Source organism: Abramis brama (assembly GCF_963993115.1).
Source record: "Abramis brama genome assembly, chromosome: 15".
In the NCBI taxonomy this organism is placed as follows: Eukaryota; Metazoa; Chordata; class Actinopteri; order Cypriniformes; family Leuciscidae; genus Abramis; species Abramis brama.
The window spans coordinates 30199542-30223458 of NC_139977.1; the positions used below are offsets into that span (position 1 = coordinate 30199542).

General features: G+C 37.5%; 2 protein-coding genes across 2 annotated transcripts in view; one reads left to right on the plus strand and one right to left on the minus strand.

Annotated features, from left to right (window-relative positions):
- Positions 1–290: 290 nt before the first annotated feature.
- On the plus strand, positions 291–9258 carry psmd5 (proteasome 26S subunit, non-ATPase 5). The gene is made up of 10 exons (XM_084138186.1): positions 291–480; positions 1837–1981; positions 3084–3197; positions 3311–3439; positions 3531–3640; positions 3721–3863; positions 4545–4736; positions 6032–6141; positions 6229–6369; positions 8761–9258. The coding sequence occupies exons 1-10, from the start codon at positions 305–307 to the stop codon at positions 9016–9018; spliced, it is 1518 nt and encodes a 505-aa protein (XP_083994312.1). The 5' UTR covers positions 291–304; the 3' UTR covers positions 9019–9258.
- A 134-nt stretch (positions 9259–9392) lies between these two features.
- loxhd1a (lipoxygenase homology PLAT domains 1a) overlaps positions 9393–23917 on the minus strand; it is a 33815-nt gene continuing 19290 nt past the window's right edge. The window contains exons 22-38 of the mRNA XM_084136505.1: positions 23740–23904; positions 22596–22777; positions 22111–22227; positions 19361–19523; positions 19076–19227; positions 18175–18384; positions 17929–18055; positions 17028–17233; positions 16738–16923; positions 16102–16229; positions 15331–15448; positions 15076–15253; positions 14417–14602; positions 14102–14272; positions 13770–13908; positions 12120–12275; positions 9393–12008 (exon numbers count right to left, since the gene is read on the minus strand). Coding sequence (XP_083992631.1) covers positions 11528–12008; positions 12120–12275; positions 13770–13908; positions 14102–14272; positions 14417–14602; positions 15076–15253; positions 15331–15448; positions 16102–16229; positions 16738–16923; positions 17028–17233; positions 17929–18055; positions 18175–18384; positions 19076–19227; positions 19361–19523; positions 22111–22227; positions 22596–22777; positions 23740–23904 — 3065 coding nt within the window. The 3' untranslated portion in view covers positions 9393–11527. The remainder of the gene's footprint in view (positions 12009–12119; positions 12276–13769; positions 13909–14101; positions 14273–14416; positions 14603–15075; positions 15254–15330; positions 15449–16101; positions 16230–16737; positions 16924–17027; positions 17234–17928; positions 18056–18174; positions 18385–19075; positions 19228–19360; positions 19524–22110; positions 22228–22595; positions 22778–23739; positions 23905–23917) is intronic.

Sequence of the window (23917 nt, forward strand, 5' to 3'; positions counted from 1 at the left end):
ACAAGCTAATTTACATGGAGTTGATTTACATGTAAATCTACGTATTTACATATCGTCCATTGTTGCACTTCCTTTACACAGCTGTCGTGGTATCCGTAGTTTCCGCCAAAATACCAGTTAACCCTATTTTAAAATGTGAAAAATTATATTATATTATATTATATTATATTATATTATATTATAGTCATTTTTGTAAGGATTTATTTATTTCTCATTCAGATTGGCAGTTGTGCGCAAAACGGTATGCAAATGAGCCTAGGATCATGTTTCCCGCCCCTCGGTCACGTGACGCAAACATTGGAGCATGATGGCGGCGCCTATACAGAGTCTGCTGAATGAAATCTGTGCATCAGAAGATCCTATCGAGGAGCTCAAGAGCCTCCGGACGGTCCTTTTATCGACGCCCGTGAGCGGTTTGAGGCAGGTGGTGTCTGGAGCACGACTGGAGATCATATTCGGGCTTTTAAACACAAATGACAAGTGAGTTGATAGACTGCTGAGTCAACGGGCACAATAAATACTGCAGACTGCACACTGATGCAGATATAAATGAACTCTCCTTCAGTGTTTTTTCTTTATTTTTTTAGTATTTTCAACATTGTACATTAATACTGAAGGCATCCAAACTATGAAAGAACACGTATGGAATTATGTAGTAAACAAAAAGTGTTTAACAACCCAGAATATGTTTTAGATTTTAGATTGTCCAAAGTAACGTTAGCTACCTTTAGCTTTGATGACAGGTTGGCACACTCATGACATTCTCTCATCAGATTCACCTGGAATGGTTTTCAGTTCACAGGTGTCTTGACAAGAGTAAATTTGTGACATTTCTTGCCTTCTAATGTGCTTTAGACCATTAGTTGTCTTGTGCAGAGAGGAAGGGTGAGTACAGAGTCAATAGAACTATTAGTGCTACTACAACTGCTGTACAAATCTATATTATGGCAAGAAACACTCAGTTAAGTAAAGAGAAAAGATAATTTCTTTAAGAAATGAAGGTCAGTCATTTCGAAAAATCTCAAAAACTTTGAATGTATCCCCAAGTGCAGTCACCAAAACCATCAACCGCTATGATGAAACTGGCTCTCATGAGGACCGTCCCAGGAGAGGAAGACCAAGAGCTACCTCTGCTGCAGAGGATACGTTTATTCGTTTATTAGAATGTTTTCCAACAGGACAACGACCCCGAACACACCTCTAGGTTATGTAGGAGCTAATTGTCCAAGAAGGAGAGTGATGGAGTGCTGCATCAGATGGCCTGGCAATCACCCGATCTGAATCCACCTTAGATGGTGTGAAGAATCGAAAATATAAAACATATTCTCGGTTATTAAACACATTTTTGTTGACTACATAATTCCATATTTGTTCTGTCCTAATTTCAATGTCTTCAGTATTAATGTACAATGTTGAAAACAATAAAAATAAAGGAAAACTGAATAAGACGGTGCATCAAAACTTTTGACTAGTACTATATATATATATATATATATATATAGACATATATGCATAAAATCATCAAACCTAACAATATGATAATCATTTTTGAAAAATTGATAATCACAATATGAAAAAAAATGTGATTTTTGTATTATTCGTGTGTATTATTCTCAAAAATTGTAGTTGAGAATAATTGTATACTTTGAAAAACAGGATTTTCTTGCTCTTTTGAAATAAGAGTTTGATATCTTATGGGGCTGTACATTTGCATAATAAATTTCCTTTTTATGTATATTAATTATGTTCAGGAGTATTCTTTTAAAAATGAACCTGCAAAAAGGGAAAGGGTGGAAAATGTGATGTAAAACTAAATTCGGACTGTTTTGGGTGCAGAGAGCAGATCGAGGTGTGTGTGGAAATCCTGAGTCGTGTTCTGCAGGCTCTAGAACCCGTCCAGCTGGTTCAGAACTACAAGACGGCACTCCAGAGTGGACTGAACCACACGGATGACTCGGTCAAAGTGCTCACCCTCACACAGGTCAGTGGTGCAGGTGCAATGTAGTTTTTCACCATGAATTCCACTGTTAAAGACAATTGTTTTAAACCTTAGTTGAAATAATGCAAGCTAATGGCTTTGACAGAAGCAAATAGCATTGATTAACAACCTTGCAGCTCACAGTGCGGCTGTCTTTAAAGGTTTATAAGGTGGAGATTTCTTTGCAGAATTATGGGTAATGATGTTTTTCAAAAATACAAAACTGGTATGCACATCCCAAACACCCAGATTGGGCTCAGGTGCAGGACATCAAAATAACATAAACAAAAAAAGAAAAAAGAAAAGTGAAGTCCGCACACTGCATGCTGCTAAAGATGAATTTATTAAAAGCACAGCGTTTCGACCATCAGGTCTTCATTAGGTGCAATACAAATGTAGAGCAAAGTGAAACAGGTAATCACCTTAATTAGGCCCACACACAAAGACATGTGACCAATAATACAAGTAATTGACAATAATAAGTAACACATGTGACCAAGAGAGAAAAAAAATAATAATAATAATAATAATAAATAAAAAATAAAAAAATGAATAATAATGGGGAAAAAAATAATTACGAAAAAAAAAAAAATATATATATATATATATTAAAAAAAAAATAATGATATACAAACAGCTAAACTAATAATAAACAACAGATAAAGAAATGACTCAATCACTATAAAAAAGGCTTAATATCAAAGTCCTCATTCAACCCCAATGGTGACAAAGTATTTAAGGTATAAATCCAAAAACATTCCCTCTGTAATAATTTCTTCTCATAATCTCCCCCTCTTGAGGGTCTTTTTACCTTCTCTATACCAATATATTGTAAAACACTAATGTTTATGAAAACTGACGTTTTTCACCAGGAATTCTGCTGTTAAACACGATTATTTAAAAAATAAGTTAAAAAACGCAGGCTGATGTCTTCAACAAAGGCATAAACCATTGATTAAAAACTTCATAGCTTACAGTCTGTTAGTTATTATTCAGAATCAATTCCCCTATGGGATTTTTACTGTTGCACTCTGTACAAGTTTACTCCAAATATGGGTTGATCTTTCATGTCATTCATCCATGCGTTGTGTGTCTGTGTCCTCAGATCGGCCGTGTGGCTGGTCATGCTGATGGAGTGACCCAGATGCTGAACAGCGTGGAAATCCTGTGTGATGTGATTCAGTGCATCAGCATTGAACGTATCGCCGTTGCCAAAGAGGTACAGAGACCCACGCTGCAACGCAACATCTCCACAGGCAAAAAGAAAACAGTCAAAACACTATTTTTCCTGCATGAATTATATTGAAGCGGGTTCATGTGTTTTTTTGTCAGGCAATAGCTGCTCTTAGTAAACTCAGCAACACGAAGGCGGGGCTTGATGCTTTGTTCCGCTCTGATTTGCTGAACAAGCTCAAGGATGTGATGCACACCAGTGACATCATCAGATACAGAGTTTATGAGGTGCGTGATAATCGACGTATGAAAGGAGTGAACTTTATGAGAGATTGGAGCTTAATCGTGTGCGTTCTGCTGTGTGTGTGTGTGTGTCCAGTTGATCGTGGAAGTGTCCACAGTGTCTCCAGTGTCTCTGGGTTACTGCGCCAACAGCAGTTTACTCTCACAGCTGCTGGAAGAACTGACCGGAGATGATGTTTTGGTCAGGTAATGATCTCACACACACACACAATATACTATGAAACATTTATGCCTGCAGAGATGAACGTTCTCTCTTCTCTTTCCAGAGCAACTGCTATAGAGATGGTGACCAATCTGGCTCAGAGTCAACATGGCCGTCAGTATCTGGCACAGCAAGGCATCATGGATAAAATCTCCAACATGATCATCGCAGCAGAATCCGATGCCCTCTCAAGCCTTTACCTTCCAGGTGTGTGTGTGTGTGTGTGTGTATGTATGTGTGTGTGTGTGTGTGTGTGTGTGTGTGTGTGTGTGTGTGTGTGTGTGTGTGTGTGTGTGTGTGTGTGTGTGTGAGAATGTATCTATCTATCTATAAATCCTTATACAGTAATCATTGGAAATGTCATGGAAATTGATCAGTAAAAATTGTTTATATTTAAATTGCTGATAAAGTTGTTGTTATTATTATTAATAGTGTTTGTGTTTTTACTGTTGTTATTAATATTATTATGTATTTTTAGATCCTCATCCAGTAATCATTGAAATGTCATGGAAAATGTTAAATTTAAATGTTATAAATGCTAAAAATGTAAATATTATTAGGAAATATTATACTTTTTAAATCCTAAAATTATTGGAAATGTAATGTAAATTGTCTATATTTAAAATGCTGAAAATGTAAGAAGAAAGTCATATTTACATTTTCAGCATTTGAAATATAGACAATTTATATTCAACAATTTACATAACATTTTCAATAAATATTTAAAATATATAATAAATAATAATAATAATCACATTTTTGCTATTTGAATATAAACAATTTGTTTTCAATATTTTTTCAATGTTTAAAATAAATAATAATAAAAACGATAAAAAAACATAAGAAAAAGAAGAATATTTACATGTATTATTGTTGTTGTTGTTATAGGTCTGGTGAAGTTCTTTGGCAGTCTGGCGATCATGGATAGCCCTCAGCAGGTCTGCGAGAAGTACCCAGTATTCCTTGAGGTGGTCTTCTCCATGGCGATGAACCTTGACCCCACACTGACCCCTGTTGCCCTGGACACGCTCGGGGTGCTCGGCCGGACCGTGGAGGGTAAACAGGTCCTGCATAAAACAGGTAACTGTGTTAGTGAACACATCCTCAGAATAGGCCATTCAAAGTGAGTCATGGTTCTGTTTCAGATCTGCTTTTAATAGCTGTGTCCCAATTCAGAGGCTGCATCCTTATATGGACACGGCCTTCAAACGACACGCCTTCAAAGGGCGCGAAGTTCGGACCGAGTGTTCAGACTTGTGACAGCTGCCTTTGACGAGCGCCAGTAACGTTTGTACTGTACTTTTGTTTTTAAAAGTTACATCCAGCTGTCTGAAAACAAAACAGGGTTCACAACCTGTCTAATGTTCACCTAGGTCCATTTATGTACATAATAAAGAGTATAAACTGTATAAAATCGCATTTTAGTAAGAAATGTCAATATTTGATCCGCTTTAACGTTTTTTGGTTACATTTGTATCATTAGATATTCAAGTAAGTTGAAACTCAATACTTAAACTGTAATGTAAGTGTGATCCAGAAATTTCTCTCTAAGAAAATCCTGTCGTCACCGACGCGCAATGAATTCTGGGGTAGACAAGGATCTATCTGTTGTATCCTTCATTGCCCAGGAAACAAAGGATGCATTTCGAGACCACGTTTGAAGGAGCCTTCGAATTGGGAATGTCTTCATCGCACCGCTGAGACACAGTCAGCCTTCGAAGGATGCAGCCTCTGAATCGGGACGCAGCTAATAACATACAAATGACTCTTATGAGCTGGTTCTTTTATCGAATCATTCAAATAGACTCTTTATAGATGCAAACTTTCTATATTCTTTCATGGGAGTTTATAACTGGAGTTTATAATTGTAAAATTGTATTTATTTTTTTAAGGATGACACCCAAGCATCTGAAACCCTGACTAGACCATCGAAAAGATTATAATTTTTTTTATCATTTTTGATATAATTTTTATATGAGAAATGCAATTTCAAGTTTACTAGCAGTTTTTGGTTGTTGATTATTTATCTGTTAAACTTAATGGAAATTGAACCGTAAAGTTTGGGCCCTGTTATTAATTATTTAAAATTATTTTTAAAAGATTCTCTGTATAATTTACAGTGTTATTATCTAAGAGAGAATTACTTTCATATGTAAGCAAAAGGGACATAAATTTAACTGAATCAGAACTAAATTGAGCTTTTGTAAGTCGCTTTGGATAAAAGTGTCTGCAAAATGCATAAATTTAAATGAATCAAATCAAAAGCTTGCGAATCAGAATCTTACTGAATTGAATCTGTAAATCCGCATTGATACACAGCCTGACTAGTAATCGTGATGCTTGACTTTGTTTCTGAAATATTTGTAACTCCGCAGGTGAGAAGTTCACGTCGGTGTTGAAGAGAATCAGTAAAGTGGCCTTTGAGGGAGCCACTGAACTCCGAGTCCGATGTTTGGAGGCTCTGGCGCAGCTGATCACGTTACCTGTAAGTGTGTGTGCGGGGGTTTCCTCATAGGAGCAGGATTTGTTTTCAGATGTTCTTGTGAAGCTGAAATATTTGTGGTTTGTGTAGGTGGAGCAGCAGACGGATGACCTGTTACTGTTGACCGAGTCGTGGTTTAACTGTCTGAGCTCTCAGCCGATGGCGATGATACGGAACATAAGCACACAACCCTTCCCAGAGCTCCACTGCAGCGCGCTACGAATCTTCACTGTGAGTTGTTACAAATGAGCCACTGTACACAATGTACTAAACTACGTAGTGTGCACATTTAAAGTGCACTTTTTATTTTTTGAAAAATGTCATTGTGAACACACAACTTGTTATACTACAAAATGGCATAGAATAGTGCATAAATAGGCTAATTGGGACGATGTTAGAGTATGTTCTGCACAGACCGATCAGCAACTGACTGATTTTTTTCTGATTTGAGACACCACCGACTCCACGTCACTGTGGTGTATTCCATCAAACAGGTCCTTAAAATGTCTTAAATTCAGTTTGATCAAATTTAAGGCCATAAAAAGTCTTAAATATCTCAAACGGTATAATAAAGTCTTAAAGGGGACATATCATGCCAAATGCACTTTTTTAGCCCTTAAATGCATTTTGTTGTATATTTGGAGTGTTTAGAAGTACAGAAAATATGAAATTATTCTCTTCAGGTGCTTCGTTGATATCTTTATATTCTGTTTTGGTCATATTTTTCAACCTGTTCCGATTTTTCTGTTATCTATGACGTTTTTTGAACTATTACGTCACAGTATTTGCAGCGGAACTGCCAAATAAGGACATTGACTTCCGGCCCAACACTTCGAGCAATCCGCCAGTTTTATTTCTCGCTGCAATTTTGTAGTCCAAGCTAAAGGATGCAGAAGTTACGAGAGGGTAAGTTAAAATGTTCGGTTGTTGGATGTAGTAACCCACACGCTTCATTACACCGTCTAATGTAGATGAACTGCCGCGCTTGTTACAGGACGCATGTTTAACTGAAAGAACGAGCAGAGACCCGGTCGCGCGTGCACTCTCTCTCTTCGGAGCCAGGCGAAAGTGTAAACAAGACATCACCGTCTCCAAACTAGACGCTGTCTTGCTCTCTCTCCCTCGCACATATTAATCAAAATAAATCGACATGGTGGTAAAAGGTCGGAAGACCAAAGTTTCAAATAAATACAGTACACACCATTGCGATACATACATCCATATGAAGACGTTGTTCTACAGGTTCGTCGTCTTCATTTTCATCTCGCTCCAGCTCCGACTCTGGCTCGAACATGTAAGGCTGGCTGGACAAGTCTTCCGTTGTTGACATTTTGTTAATAACGTGTGAATAAAAAGTTTCTGTGCCGCTAGATAATCGTATCTCTGCTATCAAACTACAAAAATGGCCGAACGGGGTGGAGTTGAACCGAGTGTGGGCGGGGTATGAAGTGTCTCAATTGTATTTAAAGAGACCGCACCAAAACGAGTTGCTCTCAGACGCACATCAGAAAAAGGGTAGAAAAGGGGCCTGTGGAGCTATAATAATGAGGAATTCAGACCCAAGCATTGCAGTTCCGCTTTATATAGACTACAAATGTATGATTTATATGTAAAAAGGAACAATTTAAAAGCATGATATGTCTCCTTTAAAGCTAGGTTAGGCAATTTCGTAGAGGCTAGCAATAGCGTGCTAGCTTTAAAAGCATAAGATCCCACCCTCCCTTCAGAGCGTCTCTAAAGCCACACATGAACACACACAGCAGAGACTGCAAAGCGTTAGGAGAGACGGTGTAAAATTACCTCATGTCTCAAAGCACGTAACATTACAATAATAATGAATGCAAACAACTTAGAGAGCTCTGACCTGTACCACCTGACTGCTGCAGAATCATTTCGGCACTGATAATGTTGACATAGAAACACATAAATCCAAGTCTGAGGACGTAACAGCTCCTTCATGGGTTGCTTATGATCTACTGTAAAAGTCAGTGTGAAATGGAAGTTGTGATAATCTTTTCTTCCCTATTCTGATGAATATCTCAGTGAAATGGCTTCTCCAACAACAAATGTAGGGTGGGACTTGATTTTGTACATGGGGGATTGATTGGATGGTTGTGGTTTGCTATTGGTCAATCTCATGTGAGTGACAGGTTGCCCCGCCCTCGCGCCAGTAAACACATCATCAGAGAAGAAAAGAGATGTCATTGCGAGAGGGAGGGGAAGTTATTTTGATTAAAGATTACACATGACTTTTAAAAATTGTGCAAGGATAAATAATTTATAATAAACACTGCAATATTCTATAAATAATAATTGTCAAATTTGATTTCATGGTGACTTTAAGCAGTACATGAAGTATTGCTTGAAAAGTGCTTCTGTCGCTACATGAAAAACGTCTGTATTTGACAAATATTGCATCTGATTCACTTCATGTGTGATAAAGCACACAAGCTCCGCTCGAGTGTCACTCAGAAAGTGAAAGTGTATAATTTCACGTCACCGTTTTCAAGACCTCCCCCGACTGCAAGGACCGATCGGTTAATCCAAACGCAGCTGAAGTCGTGTGTGTGGTGATCTCATAAAAAGCAGCTTACGTTGTGTTCTGCACTGTTCTGTGTTCAGGCCATTGGCTGTCAGCCGTGGGGTCAGCAGCTGATGATGGACACTCCTGGATTCCTGGAGTGGGTGATGGATCGCTCAGTGGGGAAGGGAAAAGAAGCCAAGGATTGTAAGTTTGAGCTGGTGGGGGCGTTGTTGAGCTCCTCGAGCGCTCAGGAGATCTTTGGAGCACACAATTACTTAAAGCTAAGAACCTACATGAACGAGGGACCCTATCACATCACTGCCGTGTCTACAGTCACCACAGAGGGAGCCGACTGAGAGACACACAAATTCATACTTCACTCAGAGATCCAACTTTTTTCTTTTTTTCTAATGTCAGAGGCTTGTTTTTCTCTCGAGAACAGATGAAATGTGACCAAAAGCTCTTTTAGCAGCTTCTTCTGGAGCAGTTTGAGTCTACAGCACTTAACACACACACAGCGGTTCAACTGTTTATACTTCCAGATATTGAATTTAGTTCGGTTTGTAATTTGTTGTGGCAATAAAAAGTACATTTGAGTGGTTTATTTCTGATATGATTTGATTTATACCATTAAATTGATCAAAAGTGACAGTAAAGACATTTATAATGTTACGAAAGATTCTGTTTCTAATAAATGCTGTTCTTTTCAACTTCATCAAAGAATCCTGAAAATAAATGATTCATGGTTTCCGCAAAAATATTAAACAGCACAACTGTTTTCAACATTGATATTAATCAGGGCCCGGTTTCCCAAAGCGTTCTTATCTCTAAGTAGTTCTTAACCTATTCCTTAACCTCTCTCTTAACCTTATGGGACGGTTCCCGAAACGTTCGTACGCTAAGTATATCTTTTGTAAGTCACACTTTGGTCTGTAAGTCACACTCAAGGTTGGTCTGGACCATTCGTAGCTCTCTCTTAGCGTTGTTCAGGTCTAAATGAATATAATTCTGAAGTTTTAATACACCCAGACAGTATTAAATTAGGCTAATTCAAGTGTTTTCATGCAAAGAATAAAATTGTCATTACACTGATTGTTGTTAGAGTTTTAATTATATTATTATACAATATTATTAATTGAATTAAAACGCTCTTTTAAAGGCCAGTGAAAGCATAGGCTACTGTCAGTTAAGTCATATTCGGACGCTAATATTGTTTCTCATGGGCTCGTCCGGTATTTTAAACATTTACAGGGGTAAGTCGGTGATTTTAGTGCCGTCCGAATCCATAATATCAGTGTTTTTCTCACCCAATCCGCGTAAAAATCCCTGGCCAAATTAGTACCTTCTGTTTTTTGACAAACAGGTCGTGTGGTAATTTAATTGCCGTCTGAATCCACATCTCTTGAGTTTACAAGAGATTCAAAATTCACGGTTTAAATCCTTTTTGATCACTGCCGAGCACCGTACGCAAGATGTAAACTTTTATTACTGAAATGCTGGAAAGTATTTACACAAGAACAATATTTCATCGCAGCTCCACCTCAGCGAACAAAAATGGGAAAGAAAAGGCGGCACGTAAATTTTTGAAAAGATTATTGTGGCAGCAATAGGCTATATGTTACAATTTTAAAATATGTAGGCTAGGCTATTATAGGCTATTATAGTTTGGATTATTTTTTATAATATCCAATAATCATAAGAAATTGCAATTTCAACTATTTCTGAAGTGCTTCTTTTATAAAGATGACCGCTTTTTCACATAAACAGCCCCTGCACGAGAGAATAATTGATTCTCGAGCCATCGATTTCAAACAATTCAGCACCATGGCCACGGACAGCGCCGGGTCACGTCGCACTTAAGAAGGTATATCTTAAGCAGCTTTCTAAGGTATAGTTCGGGGAACACACTTAGGAAAATAAACAAATTTGGTAAGATATATCTTTCGAGTCTTCTTAGCAGGCTAAGAGTGAGCGTTATCGGGAAACCGGGCCCAGAAATGTTTCTTGAGCAGCAAATCAGCATAAGAATGATTTCTGAAGGATCATGTGACACTGAAGACTGGAGTAAAGATGAATCAAAAGTGAAGCAGTGGATTCAGGGTTGAGTTTTACTGGACAAACCTTGTTGCACACACATGCACTCCTTACTGCCTCACAGAGGTAAATGTACAAAATAATAACATTAAAAATACAAACAAAAACATATTCTTTCACACATCCATAAAAACTCTTTAGAGGCACATTTGGTGACATGTACTGGAAAGTGGCACTCTGGAAGATAAAAGAGAGACTGGAATGTTCCATTTCAAAGGTTTCCAAAGTTTTCCCAGTGATCTGAGAAGAGCTGAGGGTGAATCTCAAGCAGGCTGAGTGATCATGAAAACAAAATCCTGCTATTCTCTTCAACAATCTGAGCAATGCACATGATGCGAATGCAGAGTGTATTTGATTGGCCAGTTAAAAGTAAAGGTGTAAATACAGTTACTCCTTCAACACCCCTTCATTCATCTTCTCAAACTGTTCCTGAGACAATACAAAAAAAAATCAGCTGCCATTAAGATGAAGACTGGTTCTTCCAATTCACTTCAGTGGGAACAAAATATCAAACCATATATCAGTATTACCTGACATACTCTCAAAAATGTTGTTTCTAGATTCTAGATTTTACCAAAAAGAAAAACCCTCATCATTCGCTCACCCTCATGTTGATCCAAAACTCTGACTTCTGATGAAAATGTTTTGTTTTATACAGGTTTGGAATAACATGAGGGTGAGTAAATAATGACAGGATTGTTGATCTGAGAATGTCATGTAATGAAGTGTCATTACTAATACTGACTTAACCACTGATCGGTTGATTACATGTCAATACTTTGGATAGATCACACGTTTTATCCTCCCATCTGCTTTGTTCTTGTCCAGCCATTTCCCACAAATGAATATCGTCGTCACACCATTGGCCGTGTTCGTAATTTCGATCCTGCTCAGGAGCCAGCCGGGACTGAGTCCGGAGTTATCGTGCTCCACACACACTCGGAGCAGGTCGCCCATGTCCAGCAGTTCCAGAATAAACCGGTTGGTCTGGCCGCGCTCGAACAGGTTCCTGAACTTCTGGCAGAGTTGCCTCCGGCCGGAGTCGCCGTTGGTCCCGAAGATGGTGATGAAGACGTTGGCGTCGGTGCCTGAGCCCTTCTCCTCGCCTGTGATAACAATGGCCTCGTATTTTACAGGTTTGAGGCTTTGGGCCTTGCTGGTGAAGCTCTCGATGAATTTAGTGCACTCGAATGTCTGAAACTCGTCTCGTTTTGAGGAGAGAGGGATGGCGGCGTCACATCGGAAGATATACCTGAGTGGAAAAGGACAGGTTAGGGATAGTAAAGAGCATGCATTTACCAGACAATAACTCAGATCCTAAAGGTTTAAACCATAATTTAACACTGCTCTTAAAATCACTCACTTATTGCCTAGCTCCGTCTCTGTGACAACAACCTCCTCCACAAACCAGGAGGCTTCAACTTTGACTTTCTTGCCATCTTTAGGGATGTGTCCCAGACAGATACTAGCGATGTCTCCCAACTCCTTGGAGGAGAACTCAAAGCGGTCTGAAGAGCCTCTGAAATCACACATTACACAGAATGACGCATGTAAACCAATGAAAACATAGCAAATCCATGGGGAACCGCAAGTCTGGGGGGGGGGGTACTTATTTATTTACTAATTTATTTACTAATTTAATACATTTTATCACGGAAATGACACATGCAAAATCTTAATCACTGTCCATCATCTCGCAAGCAATTGTTGAAAGAAATTTATCGCACAATATTTGAAATATTTCCATTTTAAACCATGAAGGAGAGCCAGTGGATATCAAGCAATGTGCAAACTTTGCTCTAGAGTTATGACGGTGAAGAAGTCTCAAACCCCAGTCCATTATTCACTACAGAAAGTGAAAGTGAAATATAGCATAGATAAATTACCCGTAGCAGATCTATACAGGTGGAGCTGGGGAAGGTGGAGGGTTTCTGAAAGCGTACTGCGTTGCTACAGTAAATACTGTACAAGTATTTGAAGGTTAATAACTGATACAGCAGGAACCAATCAGCTGTGCCCTATAGAGAATCATGTGACTGCAAGCAGGTTGAGTTAAGAACCTATTAGCCTGTGCCATAGAGTTTCATGACAGAACTTTGTATTTGAAATATTTGGAAATAATATTATAAATGCAAACATTCACTCTTACTCAAAATTCTATGCCAAATATGACTCCGTTAATGTTTCTTGTCTTGTCATATTTAATTAGAAATTACACGAGTCTGGGATTTTTTTTTTTTTTTTTTACTCAAAATGGCAAAGTAGAGTAGATTGTATCAGAGGTGGACCAGCCTAAAAATATAAACTGAGACACACAGAGAGCGACATGGTGAAGAAAACAAATATGAGATGGGAGGAAAAATTATGTCAATGCTTTTGCGTTCCGATACCGGGCATCATCAAGAAAATCAAATATTGGGGACGTGTCTATTGATAGGCTACTGTGTTCATCTAAACAGCATACATTGTCTTTTTATTCAAGAGTTAAATCTCTCTCCATTACAAAAATTTAATGTAATTCTTATTTTAGACATTCCAGAAGGCAGTAAAATCAGGAAATAGCAAACATCGCGGCTGTACACTGCAAAAAGCTTATAATAACACAAAAAGTATAGCTTATCATTGCAGAGCTGTAGTTTTAACAGTATGTATCACTACTCTTTCCCAGTCTGTTACTGGAACCATTCCTACCAATATTCTGTTCGTTCTGATTTTGTAATACACGATTTGTGGGGTAAATTTTCATCCATTTCACCTCTCAATCACTACTTGTTCTTGTATATAAGATATAAAATACAAAATAAAAAAAGCTACAAAAATAAACAATTAAAAATAATTCCAAAGTGGTGATTTGGGGCCCCCTAGAGTCCTGCCTCATATTCCTGGCATACAAGTCCAGTCAAGTCACCTTTATTTATATAGCGCTTTGTACAATACAGATTGTTTCAAAGCAGCTTTACAGTGATAACAGGAACATAACGCACCGCATCCCGTCACATATGTGCACACCTACCGTAAAAAACGCTTCTTCTTAGTCGAGTTCTCCATTACAAATTCTTTGGAACGTCCTTTCTTCCCTTCTAGAACGATCCATGCGTTCTCTTTGGTTTCAGCATCATCTGTATCTGCTGTCTTGACCACGATCTCATATTCTGTATGAGGCAGAAAGCAAAACACATGGCAAATTTTGGGGTCAGTAAGATTTTTTTTATGTTTTATGCCTCATCTGCTATATTACATTTTAAAATGTAATATACCTTTATGTAAAAATAAAAAAAATTCTAATCTCAAACAGTTTTTAAGCTACATTTGTATGGAGATACGTATAGACTGTGTCTGTCTCACTGGTTTTTTCATCGAAATCCACAGCATCACTGTTGGCACACGCCAGCTCTCTCATTATCTGTCCATCATCCTCTTTCTTGGCGAGCCAGCGGTCACATTGGAAACGAAACTTCTTATCCATGATGTCATCATGCACTTCCACATACTCCAGGTGCCAACCAGGAGCCAGACCTGCCAACGCAAACACACACATATACTAGTTTTGAGCATATAAACCAATAAAGGTTTTATGACAGACCTACCCTGAGATGAACTGGCTAATTTGCTCATCACTAATTTCATTGGCTCATTTGCTGGGCGCTCTGATTGGCCTACCTGAGTTGTCATGCCAAATGCGCACTTTCGAGAGCTCGCCCAAGCTGAGGATGTCTGGGAAACGGAATGTGTCCATCTGTTTGCGTTCAAACTTGTTGGTTTTGTTGCTTTCTTTCAAAGCTAGTGTTCCAGTGTCACCATTCTCGCCGAAAATAATCATCCACACGTTAGCATCGGTTCCAGCCGCTAAAAAAACAACAACCAATCATAGGTTACAATCTATCCGTGACTATAAAAACAACCAATCAAGCCTTTAACAGTATGAAAAGTGTTGCTCACACTTGCAGTTCGGTTCTCTGGGTTCTTTTGGTCTGGACCAAAAAAGAAAATGATACATTTAGGAAAAAGCTTGAGCATTCTGTCCTTTTTTTGGGTCGCATCTCGTGACATCACATCCTGTTTTTGGTTCGTTTAGATGTCTTTGGTCCGTGTTGCGTTCATATTTCAGTCTAGCCACACCAGAGTTCTTGAGACTCATCTTTTCAGCGGTCTCAGTCCGGTTGTTCGGCGCCAGGGTTCAGATGGCAGCGTTCACACTTATTCAGATGAACCGCACTAACAGAGCAATCGCACCAGAGTTCGTTTTTTAATCGAACCAAACATGCCAAGTGTGAACAAACCCTCAAAATAGTTGCAGACCGTTATGAGGAACTGCTTACCAGATGAATCGCTGGTCTTCACAGAAACGGTGTAGATGGTGAGCTCCACCATTTCCTCATCATCTATCACGGCAGACATTTCACATATGAGGGTTCGCCTGGGCCCGTATGAGCGAGACAGCCAATCCTCGTACGTAAATAACGCCACTTCATTCGTCTGCAGGTTGTGCAGTTCAACCTACATAGATGCGCACATTAATACACTCAAAGGCTTTTGAAGTTACAGTATACTGTATGTATCCTTCTCTTACAAACCTTGTCCAGGAACCAGTCGGGTCTGCTTCCAGAACCATCTATACGCACTCTCATCTTTCTCAATGGAGCGATATCCTCAATCTCCAGATTGAATGTGTCCTTCTGCCCTCGCTCAAACCTGCACACACACACACACACATTAAATATACAAAATTAGACCGTTTAAACATATATGTGACCCTGGATCACAAAACCAGTCATAAGTTGCATGGGTATATTTGTGGCAATAGCCAACAATACATTATATGGGTCAAAATTATCGATTTTTCTTTTATGCCAAAAATCATTAGGATATTAAGTAAAGATCATGTTCCATGAAGATATTTTGTAAATTTTCTACCGTAAATATATAAAACATTTATTTTTGTGAGTGAATGCAGTACAATCTCAAACATAAATGGAGAACTTTAAAGGAGATTTTCTCAATGTTTCGATTTTTTGGCACCCTCAGATTCCAGATGTTCAAATAGTTGAAACAAACCATACATCAATGGAAAGCTTATTTATTCAGCTTTCATATGGTGCATAATTCTCAGTTTAAAAATTGTGACCCATGTGACTGGTTTTGTGGTCCAGGGTCACATATAATCATAATGTTTAGGAGACTATTTGCTAATAGTTACATTCTAATTTCCTTCTATTTTCATAAATATTATAAAAATTTCAGCTCAAATAAATATTTTTGCTAAATAAAATGCATAAAACTTTATCTTGCACTAATTACCAGCTGACTGTACACTTGTGTTTCTTTGTGTGCGTGTACATACGTACCTGTCCTCTAATTTTGGCAGCAGAATTTCCTCTGATGTGCCGTAGACTCCAAACACAGTTATATAGATCTGTGTGTCCGTTCCCGCATGCTGGACATCTCCTGTTATCACGGTTACCTCATAGATAACCTTGGAGAAAAAGACCTTTCATGAAGTACTATACACATATTTTAAAAGTTTGGGGTCAGTAAGATTTAAAAAATATATATATAATAATACTTAAAGACACATTAAATGTTACAAAAGATTTATATTTCAAATAAATGCTGTTTTTTATGTTTGCATGTATGTATCAAAGTTTCCACAAAAATATTTAGCACAACTGTTTTCAACATTGATAATCAGAAATGTTTCTTGAGCATCAAATCATCATATTAAGAGTGATTTCTGAAGGATCATGTGACACTGAAGACTGGAGTAATGATGCTGAAAATTCAGCGTTGATCACAGGAATAAATTACATTTCAAATTATATTGAAATAGAAAAGTTATTTTAGATTGTAATAAAATGACTGTTTTAACTGTTGATCAAATATATACAGCCTAACATTAAAAGAAATCTTACCTACCCCAAAGTTTTGAACGGTAGTGTATACTGTAATCACCTTACATGAGCTATTGAAATGAAACGGTGTACCTTCTGTGGGATGTTGACCATTTCTGCATCCTGCACTTTTAGGAAGCGGGCAGTGAGTCCGTCTCCTCTGTCTTTGGCCAACCAGCATTTACAACGGAACACGTATCGCACTGCTTTAGTCGGCACCTCGACAGACAACTCGTCCACTAACCAGCAGCTCTCAGGGGTCGCCCCATCGTGACCCAACTACACACAACACAAACCACCAATCTGACATAGACAGTATCTATACGTGCTGTACAACAAGCTTATGACATACAAAACTGCAGAATCTGTGTGTGTTTCCTCACTTGCACTGTCTTGATCTCGCCAACATCAGATCCATAACAGGTGAAGTAATCCAGGGATCCAGGCAGGAATGCATTCTTCCCATCTAAGTCGAGCCATAGGCGGTCTGTCCTCTTGTTCTTCTTTCCTATGATGATGACGTACGCTCGGCTACTCGTCCCAGCATCCCGATCTGAACCCGTTGTCACCGAGAAGTGGTAGGGGATCACTACACACAGACACACAATTTTTTTTTTTTTTCTCAAATTAAATTCAAATAGAAAATAATGGAGTTTAATCATGAAAAAAAACTTGCTTCCACAATTCAGTTATGGGTGGTTGGCATTGCATTGCATTAAATTGCATTAAATTAAATTAAATTAAATTAAATTAAATTAAATTAAATTAAATTAAATTAAATTAAATTAAATTAAATTAAATTAAATTAAATTAAATTAAATTAAATTAAATTAAATTAAATTAAATTAAATTAAATTAAATTAAATTAAATGCAATTTAATTAACTTAATTTAATTAAAATACATTAAATTAAATAATTAAATTAAATTAAATCGAATTAAGTCATATTGATATTGCAATTTAATTTAATATAATGCAATTTCATTAATTTAATTAAATTAAAATACATTCAATAAATTAAAATAAGTTGCAATTTAAGTTAAATTAAATTAAAAATAATTTAACAGAATATTTAAATTGGTATGTTGAATAAATAATAACGATTAATAAAAATTATGATTAAATATTTCAGATTCTGCTCAATTCAAAGGGCAAAAAAATGAAATGTCATTTCACTCAAGTTGTTACGCTGATAATATAATTTGTAATGAACCATTTTAACTGGTCTCAGAATTTTGAATCCCACTGAATGTTCTGGAGTGGGACTCAATACGATGTACGTACGTGATCCTTCCTCTTCTTCGTCATCTTCCCCTGAATGCCGTTTCTTGTTTTTCTTGTTCATGTTGCTGTCGAAATTTGTCACTTTTTTAATTGGACAGAAGGCGGTCTCTCGCTCTCCCTCATACCCCTACATACACACACAGAGAATATGTAGATGCACTCTGGACTAGTCCTGTAACTAGACTGAAACCCAACATTGTTAACGCATGCATGCATGGGCGCACGCATGCACACACGCAGGCAGACCTTAACGTAGAACACCCTGTCGATCCGTTTGTCCTCCCTCTTTCTCGAGAGCCATCGCTCACACAAAAACAGAAACACTTCCTCTGTGTCTGTGTCCGCCACTTCCACCTGGTCCAGGTACCAATCAGCACTCAGCATGCTGTTGTCATGGCGAATGCGGATCTTGAACACCTGGCCCAGATCCACTGCCTCCAAAGTGAACGTATCCACCTGACCAATCAGAAGCAGTCGTTATCAGCAGCCAATCAGAGGGAAAAGTTTGAGGTCAGTACTTCTATTCAGCAAGGATGCATTAAATTGATCAAAAGTGACATATCTAAATTTCAATTTCAAAAAATAAAAGTTCTTTTGAACTTTCTATTCATCACAGAATCTTAAAAAAAAAAAACTTACCACAGTTTCCACAAAAATATTAAGCAGCACAACTGTTTTAAGAAATATTATTTCATTTTTCTTGAGCAACAAATCAACATGTTAGGATGTGGAAATTCAGCTTTACATCACAGGAATAAATTACATTTGAAAACATATTCAAATAGAAAACAGTTGTTTTAAATTGTGATAATATTTCACAATATTGCTGTTTTGTCTGTATTTTTTTATCAAATAAATGCAGTCTTGCTGAGCAGAAGAGACTTTCAAAAACATTTCAATAAATATTACCGGCCACAAACGTTTGAATGGTGATTTTAATGATGTATTTGTTCATTAGTCTGAGTTAGTTTTCATGAGGTAAAAATGTCTGAAGATGTTCTCACATGGATAATAAAACATGACAAACTTTGAGGACATTGCCAGGAAATAGCTTTATAAAGGTCCAAATTGTACCTAAAATGAAGAAGCATTAGGATGATGTCCTCATAAAGACAGAAATAAGTGTGTATTTGTGTGCGTGTCTCACCGATCCTCTCTCAAACTTGTTGGTGTTCTCAGACTTGCTGAGTTTGCGTTCTCCAGTGTCGCCCATGTCTCCGTAAAGAGTGATGAACACGTTTGCATCAGTGCCCGCTCCATACACATCCCCTGTGGTTACGGTCACTGTATATGTGTGTACTGCAACACACACATGCAAAATCATTCCTGCAGCTCAAACAGTAAGTAGAGCATGGCATTAGGAAAGCTAAGGTCATGGGTTTCATTCCCATTGACGAAGTGCATGAATTGAAAAACGTATAGTCTGACTCACTCTCCAGCGCGTCGTCCACCTCCGTCTCGATGACTTTGAGGGTTCCGTCTCGTGAAAGCTTCTCCACGATGATGTCAGACGGCACCAGCTCTCGAATGGTCTCGCCGTCCTCCTCCGAGCGAGCCAACCATCCCTCACACGGGAATATTGCCGTCTCAGAGCCCTGCATGTACACACACATTATTCAGTCTTGGCTTGTTGAATATTAGTCTTTTCCATTAGAGGAAATTAGATTAATTTGAAAAACACTATGAAGTGTTTATTCAAGGGTTAAATGTTTCATTTTTTCACTTTATCCTATTCTTGCTTAAAATGTAACCCTACATAAATTCTGTGTCAGTGGCCGCGTTTCCATTAAAGATTCGTGCAAAACTTTTGCGATTTTTTCTAAATATCGATAAAAAAATATTGCGAAATGATGGCGTTTCCATTAACCGATGTTATGTGACTAAAACGTAATTTTTTCCTCTTGCGATAAGTCATTCCAAAAATCATTGTAACGGACGTTGGTAGGTTTATGTATATCTCAGCCACCGCACTGGCCATTATTATTATTAATGGAAGGAAACGTAGGCGTGTTATCCAAGCATTAATGGCAAGGAAAACCCTTATACTGTGTCTGTGAGTGGCACATATGAGGTGTTTCTGGGTGTTTCTCCCTAATTTCTGCTTCGAGGTCTTGATTGTGGCATTTCTTTGAGGTTTAGAATACGGTATTTCTGTCATTCTTTTGTCTTTTATGAATTTAATAAAGAGCTCTGTCTCGTATTCTGTCCAAACACACCGCATCATCTACGTCAGCTGACCTGTAAATGCGCAAAAACTGTTTCCATTGCAGTTTTGCAAAATATTTCTTTTTCAAATTGCCTGAAAAACCACCTCATGTGAGCGTAAAAACTTTTTTTGCGATAAATGTGAGTTTTTGCGAAATTGACGTGTTTCCATTGAGCGTATTTTCAATTCGCAATTTCAATTTGCGCAATTTGAAGGGTAATGGAAACGCGGCTACTGTCGTTCTTACAACATTCTTCTGTTTGAGTGCTTGTTATCTGAGTCCAATGATATGAGTCTGGGCTGCATGTTGACCAGTTTAGTTAAACAATGGGATAGAAGGGGCTAGTTTAAAATTTCAGTAAAATAATCACATCAAAAATCTAATCAAATATTAAAATCCATCAGACAGGCAATGTAAAGAAAAGCAGGTTACACTTTATTTTAAGGTGTCATTGTTACAGTGTAATTATATATTTAAGTACCGAGTAATATTAAGCAACTACATGTACTTACTATAGGGTTAGAGTAGGATTAGGGTTTGCTTGAGGGTTAGTTGCATGTATTTATGCATAATTTATTGTTATTACTATGGTAAGTACATGTAACATATGTAACAAGGACACTAAAATAAAGTGTTACCGAAAAGCATATAATATGCACTACTGTTCAAATGTTTGGGGTTGGTAACATTTTTCAATTAAACATTTTTAATGAAGTGACAATTTAATGCAAAAATAACAAAAATGAAACAGACAAAGATTCATATGGACATAAATAAACCTTCATTTTCATTAAGAATGCGTTAACCCTAAATTAATTCATTATACATGCACAATGCCTCATTTTTGCCAAGTTTTAAGGTTTGCCCTTCAAATATGTTTTACAATACAATTACGGTTCAGAAGTTTGGGGGGTCAAGAAGGTTTCTTTATTGTTTTCTCTTTATTGTAGTCTCTCATGATCACCAAGGCTGTATTTATTGGATCACAAATAACAGTAAAAGAGGAATATTATGCAATATTATTACAATTTAAATAACTGTTAAATAACTGATAATAAAATGTATTTTATTCCTGTGATCAAAGCTGAATTTTCAGCATCATTACTCCAGTCTTCAGTGTCACATGATCCTTCAGAAATCATCCTAATATGATGATTTGCTGCTCAAGTAACATTTCTGATTATTATTATTATTACTATTAATGTTGAAAACAGATGTGCTGCTTCATATTTTTGTGGAAACCATGACAATTTTTTTTCAGGATTCTTTGATGAATATAAAGTTCAAAAGAACAGCATTTATTTGAAATACAACTCGTTTGTAATATTATAAATGTCTTCACTTTCACTTTCGATCAATTGAATGCATCGTTGCTGAGTAAAAGTCTTAATTTCATCTTTTGAGCAGTAGTGTAAACGCACAGTTTCTGCAGGTGGACGTGTGTGTTGATATCAGGTGGTGTGATGTGCTTGACGGCACTACAGCATTTCACTCTTCTACTGTACACAGATAGCACTGGAGTGGAGCGACAGGTCAGAGAAGATTAGTCACTGGAACTAATTATACACAAGGCAACAGAGAGCAGATGTGGGTCAATGAAATGGGTGTACGACAGACAGTGGAGAGGAAAAGAAGGTTTTCCACGGCCAAACGGGAACATTCTAGACTCAACCTAGTTTCACGTTGCCAGAATTAAGACCAATGTACAGTATCTGGTCCAAAGTGTAGCTCAGTCTGGCCAAAATACCTATTTAGGCAGGAGGGGGGAACGTCTGACCAACATGTGAAAGGATTTCTGGGACATTGAAATTGGCAGGATATGCTATTTTGGATCTCTTGAAAGTCTTTCCAAAAATGCTGTAGGCTAAGATTAGACAAAACCAACTGCATTTCAAGAAGTCTGTCACATTGAACTGTACAGTAGATGCAGATTTGTACAAGTTTAATAAAGTATGGTACAAAAAAAGCTTGATACCTTCCCTTTCCGGAGCAGTCTGCGAATTTCCACACGGTCTAAATGCCAGCCAGGATTCACCCCACGATTATCGTGACCGATGCGGATTTTCTCAATGATATCTCCGATGTCCTCCAACTGCAGAAGCCCAGAATCATCATCATCATCATCATCATTGTTGTCAGTGTAAGCCCGTCTTTTAATTATTCATAGAAAAGTGAAAAGTTAAGATGAAAAGACCAGCTAAGACCAAGATGAATTTCGTCCAGGCTGGTTTATGCCAGTTTGTACTGGTCTGGTGTTGGTTCAGCAACAAAACTTCACCAGCAAAACAAATGAAGCAGGTTTGTTTGTTTTTTAATGCCAGCCAGGTTTTTATTTAAAATGACTATATCAGGTTTTTCAAGTGAAGCAGGGCGAATAGCAATGTTTTTCAAGCACGCTAGCTTTCAAAACGCAACATGACCAGCACAGATATGACTTCAGACTTCAGTCTCCTCATTTACCTCTACTATGAACATGTCCTCCGCCCCTCGTTCAAAATACATCTTCCTCTCTCTCTTATTGACGCAGAGAGATTTCTGAGACGAACACACTCCATTCTGCCCGTACAGAATGATGAAGACGTCTGCATCTGTTCCCGCAGCAAATATATCACTGGTGAAGATTTTAATCTCATAGGGGACAACTGCAATACACAAGAGAAATGCACATTAATCACAAACGGTCCGTGTAGGTCTGTCTATGACGATGAGGCAGAAATTTGCATATATATATATATATCTTCTTCTTTTTTTTTGGATACAGCTGTACATTGACATATGAGTTTCTAGTTTAAGGGTATCTGTGTATGTCTGATTTTGACTTAATTATACTTTCAGGGACAAAACTGCAAAAATAAACTGTCCCCAGAAGTTAGCGAATGCTTTAAAAACTCCTTTTAGAGAAATAATCTCCCCAAAACATAGAAAATAAGGGTTTTAATCACTTCTAAAAACACTAAATTTTGTTTAGACTTAGAGTTATTATTGTTGACTTAAACTTTATTGAAAATCGATTTTGAAATAAAGCTAAAATAAAATCTAAATATTAGATGAAAATTTTTTACTTAAAAAACATTATTAAGTGAAATACAATTAGTTTAAGTTGAAGAATGAAAATTACTGAAGCTAAAACTGAAATAAAATACATTTTCTGTAAGTAAAATACAAAATGAACACTAATAAAAATAACAAAAGCACATGATTTCACTTTTTTTAACTTTAGTTAGTGTGTAATGTTGCTGTTTGAGCATAAACAACATCTGCAAAGTTACAACGCTCAAAGTTCAAAGCAAAGGGAGATATTTTCTTTTACAGAAATCACTTTTTTTTCTTTTTCGTTTTTTTTTTTGCACTTTTGACTTTACAACTTTGCAGACCGCTTACATTCACAGACAGCTATTACACACTGCATGAAAGGTAATATTCGTGTTTGTTTTTACTGCAAGTGAGTTAAATCTGATAAAATCCTCCCGTTGAAAACATCCTCAAAGATAAAATGATTAATATATAAAGTAAATAATGTTTAGTATTAGTCTGTAATCATTATAATTAGCTTTGTAAATCTGTAGAGCATAGCTATACAGTCATGTGCAGGTGTGTGTCATACAGGGAGTGTAGAGGTGTGTCTGCAGTTCATTAGGGTACAGGTCTCTGACAATGGCACCATCATCTTCTCCTTTATCCAGCCAGCGGCCACATGGAAACCGCAGGAGCTGACCCAGAGACGGAGCATCGATCTCCACCCAGTCCAGAAACCAGCCTGGAGACCCACCTGAGAAACCCCC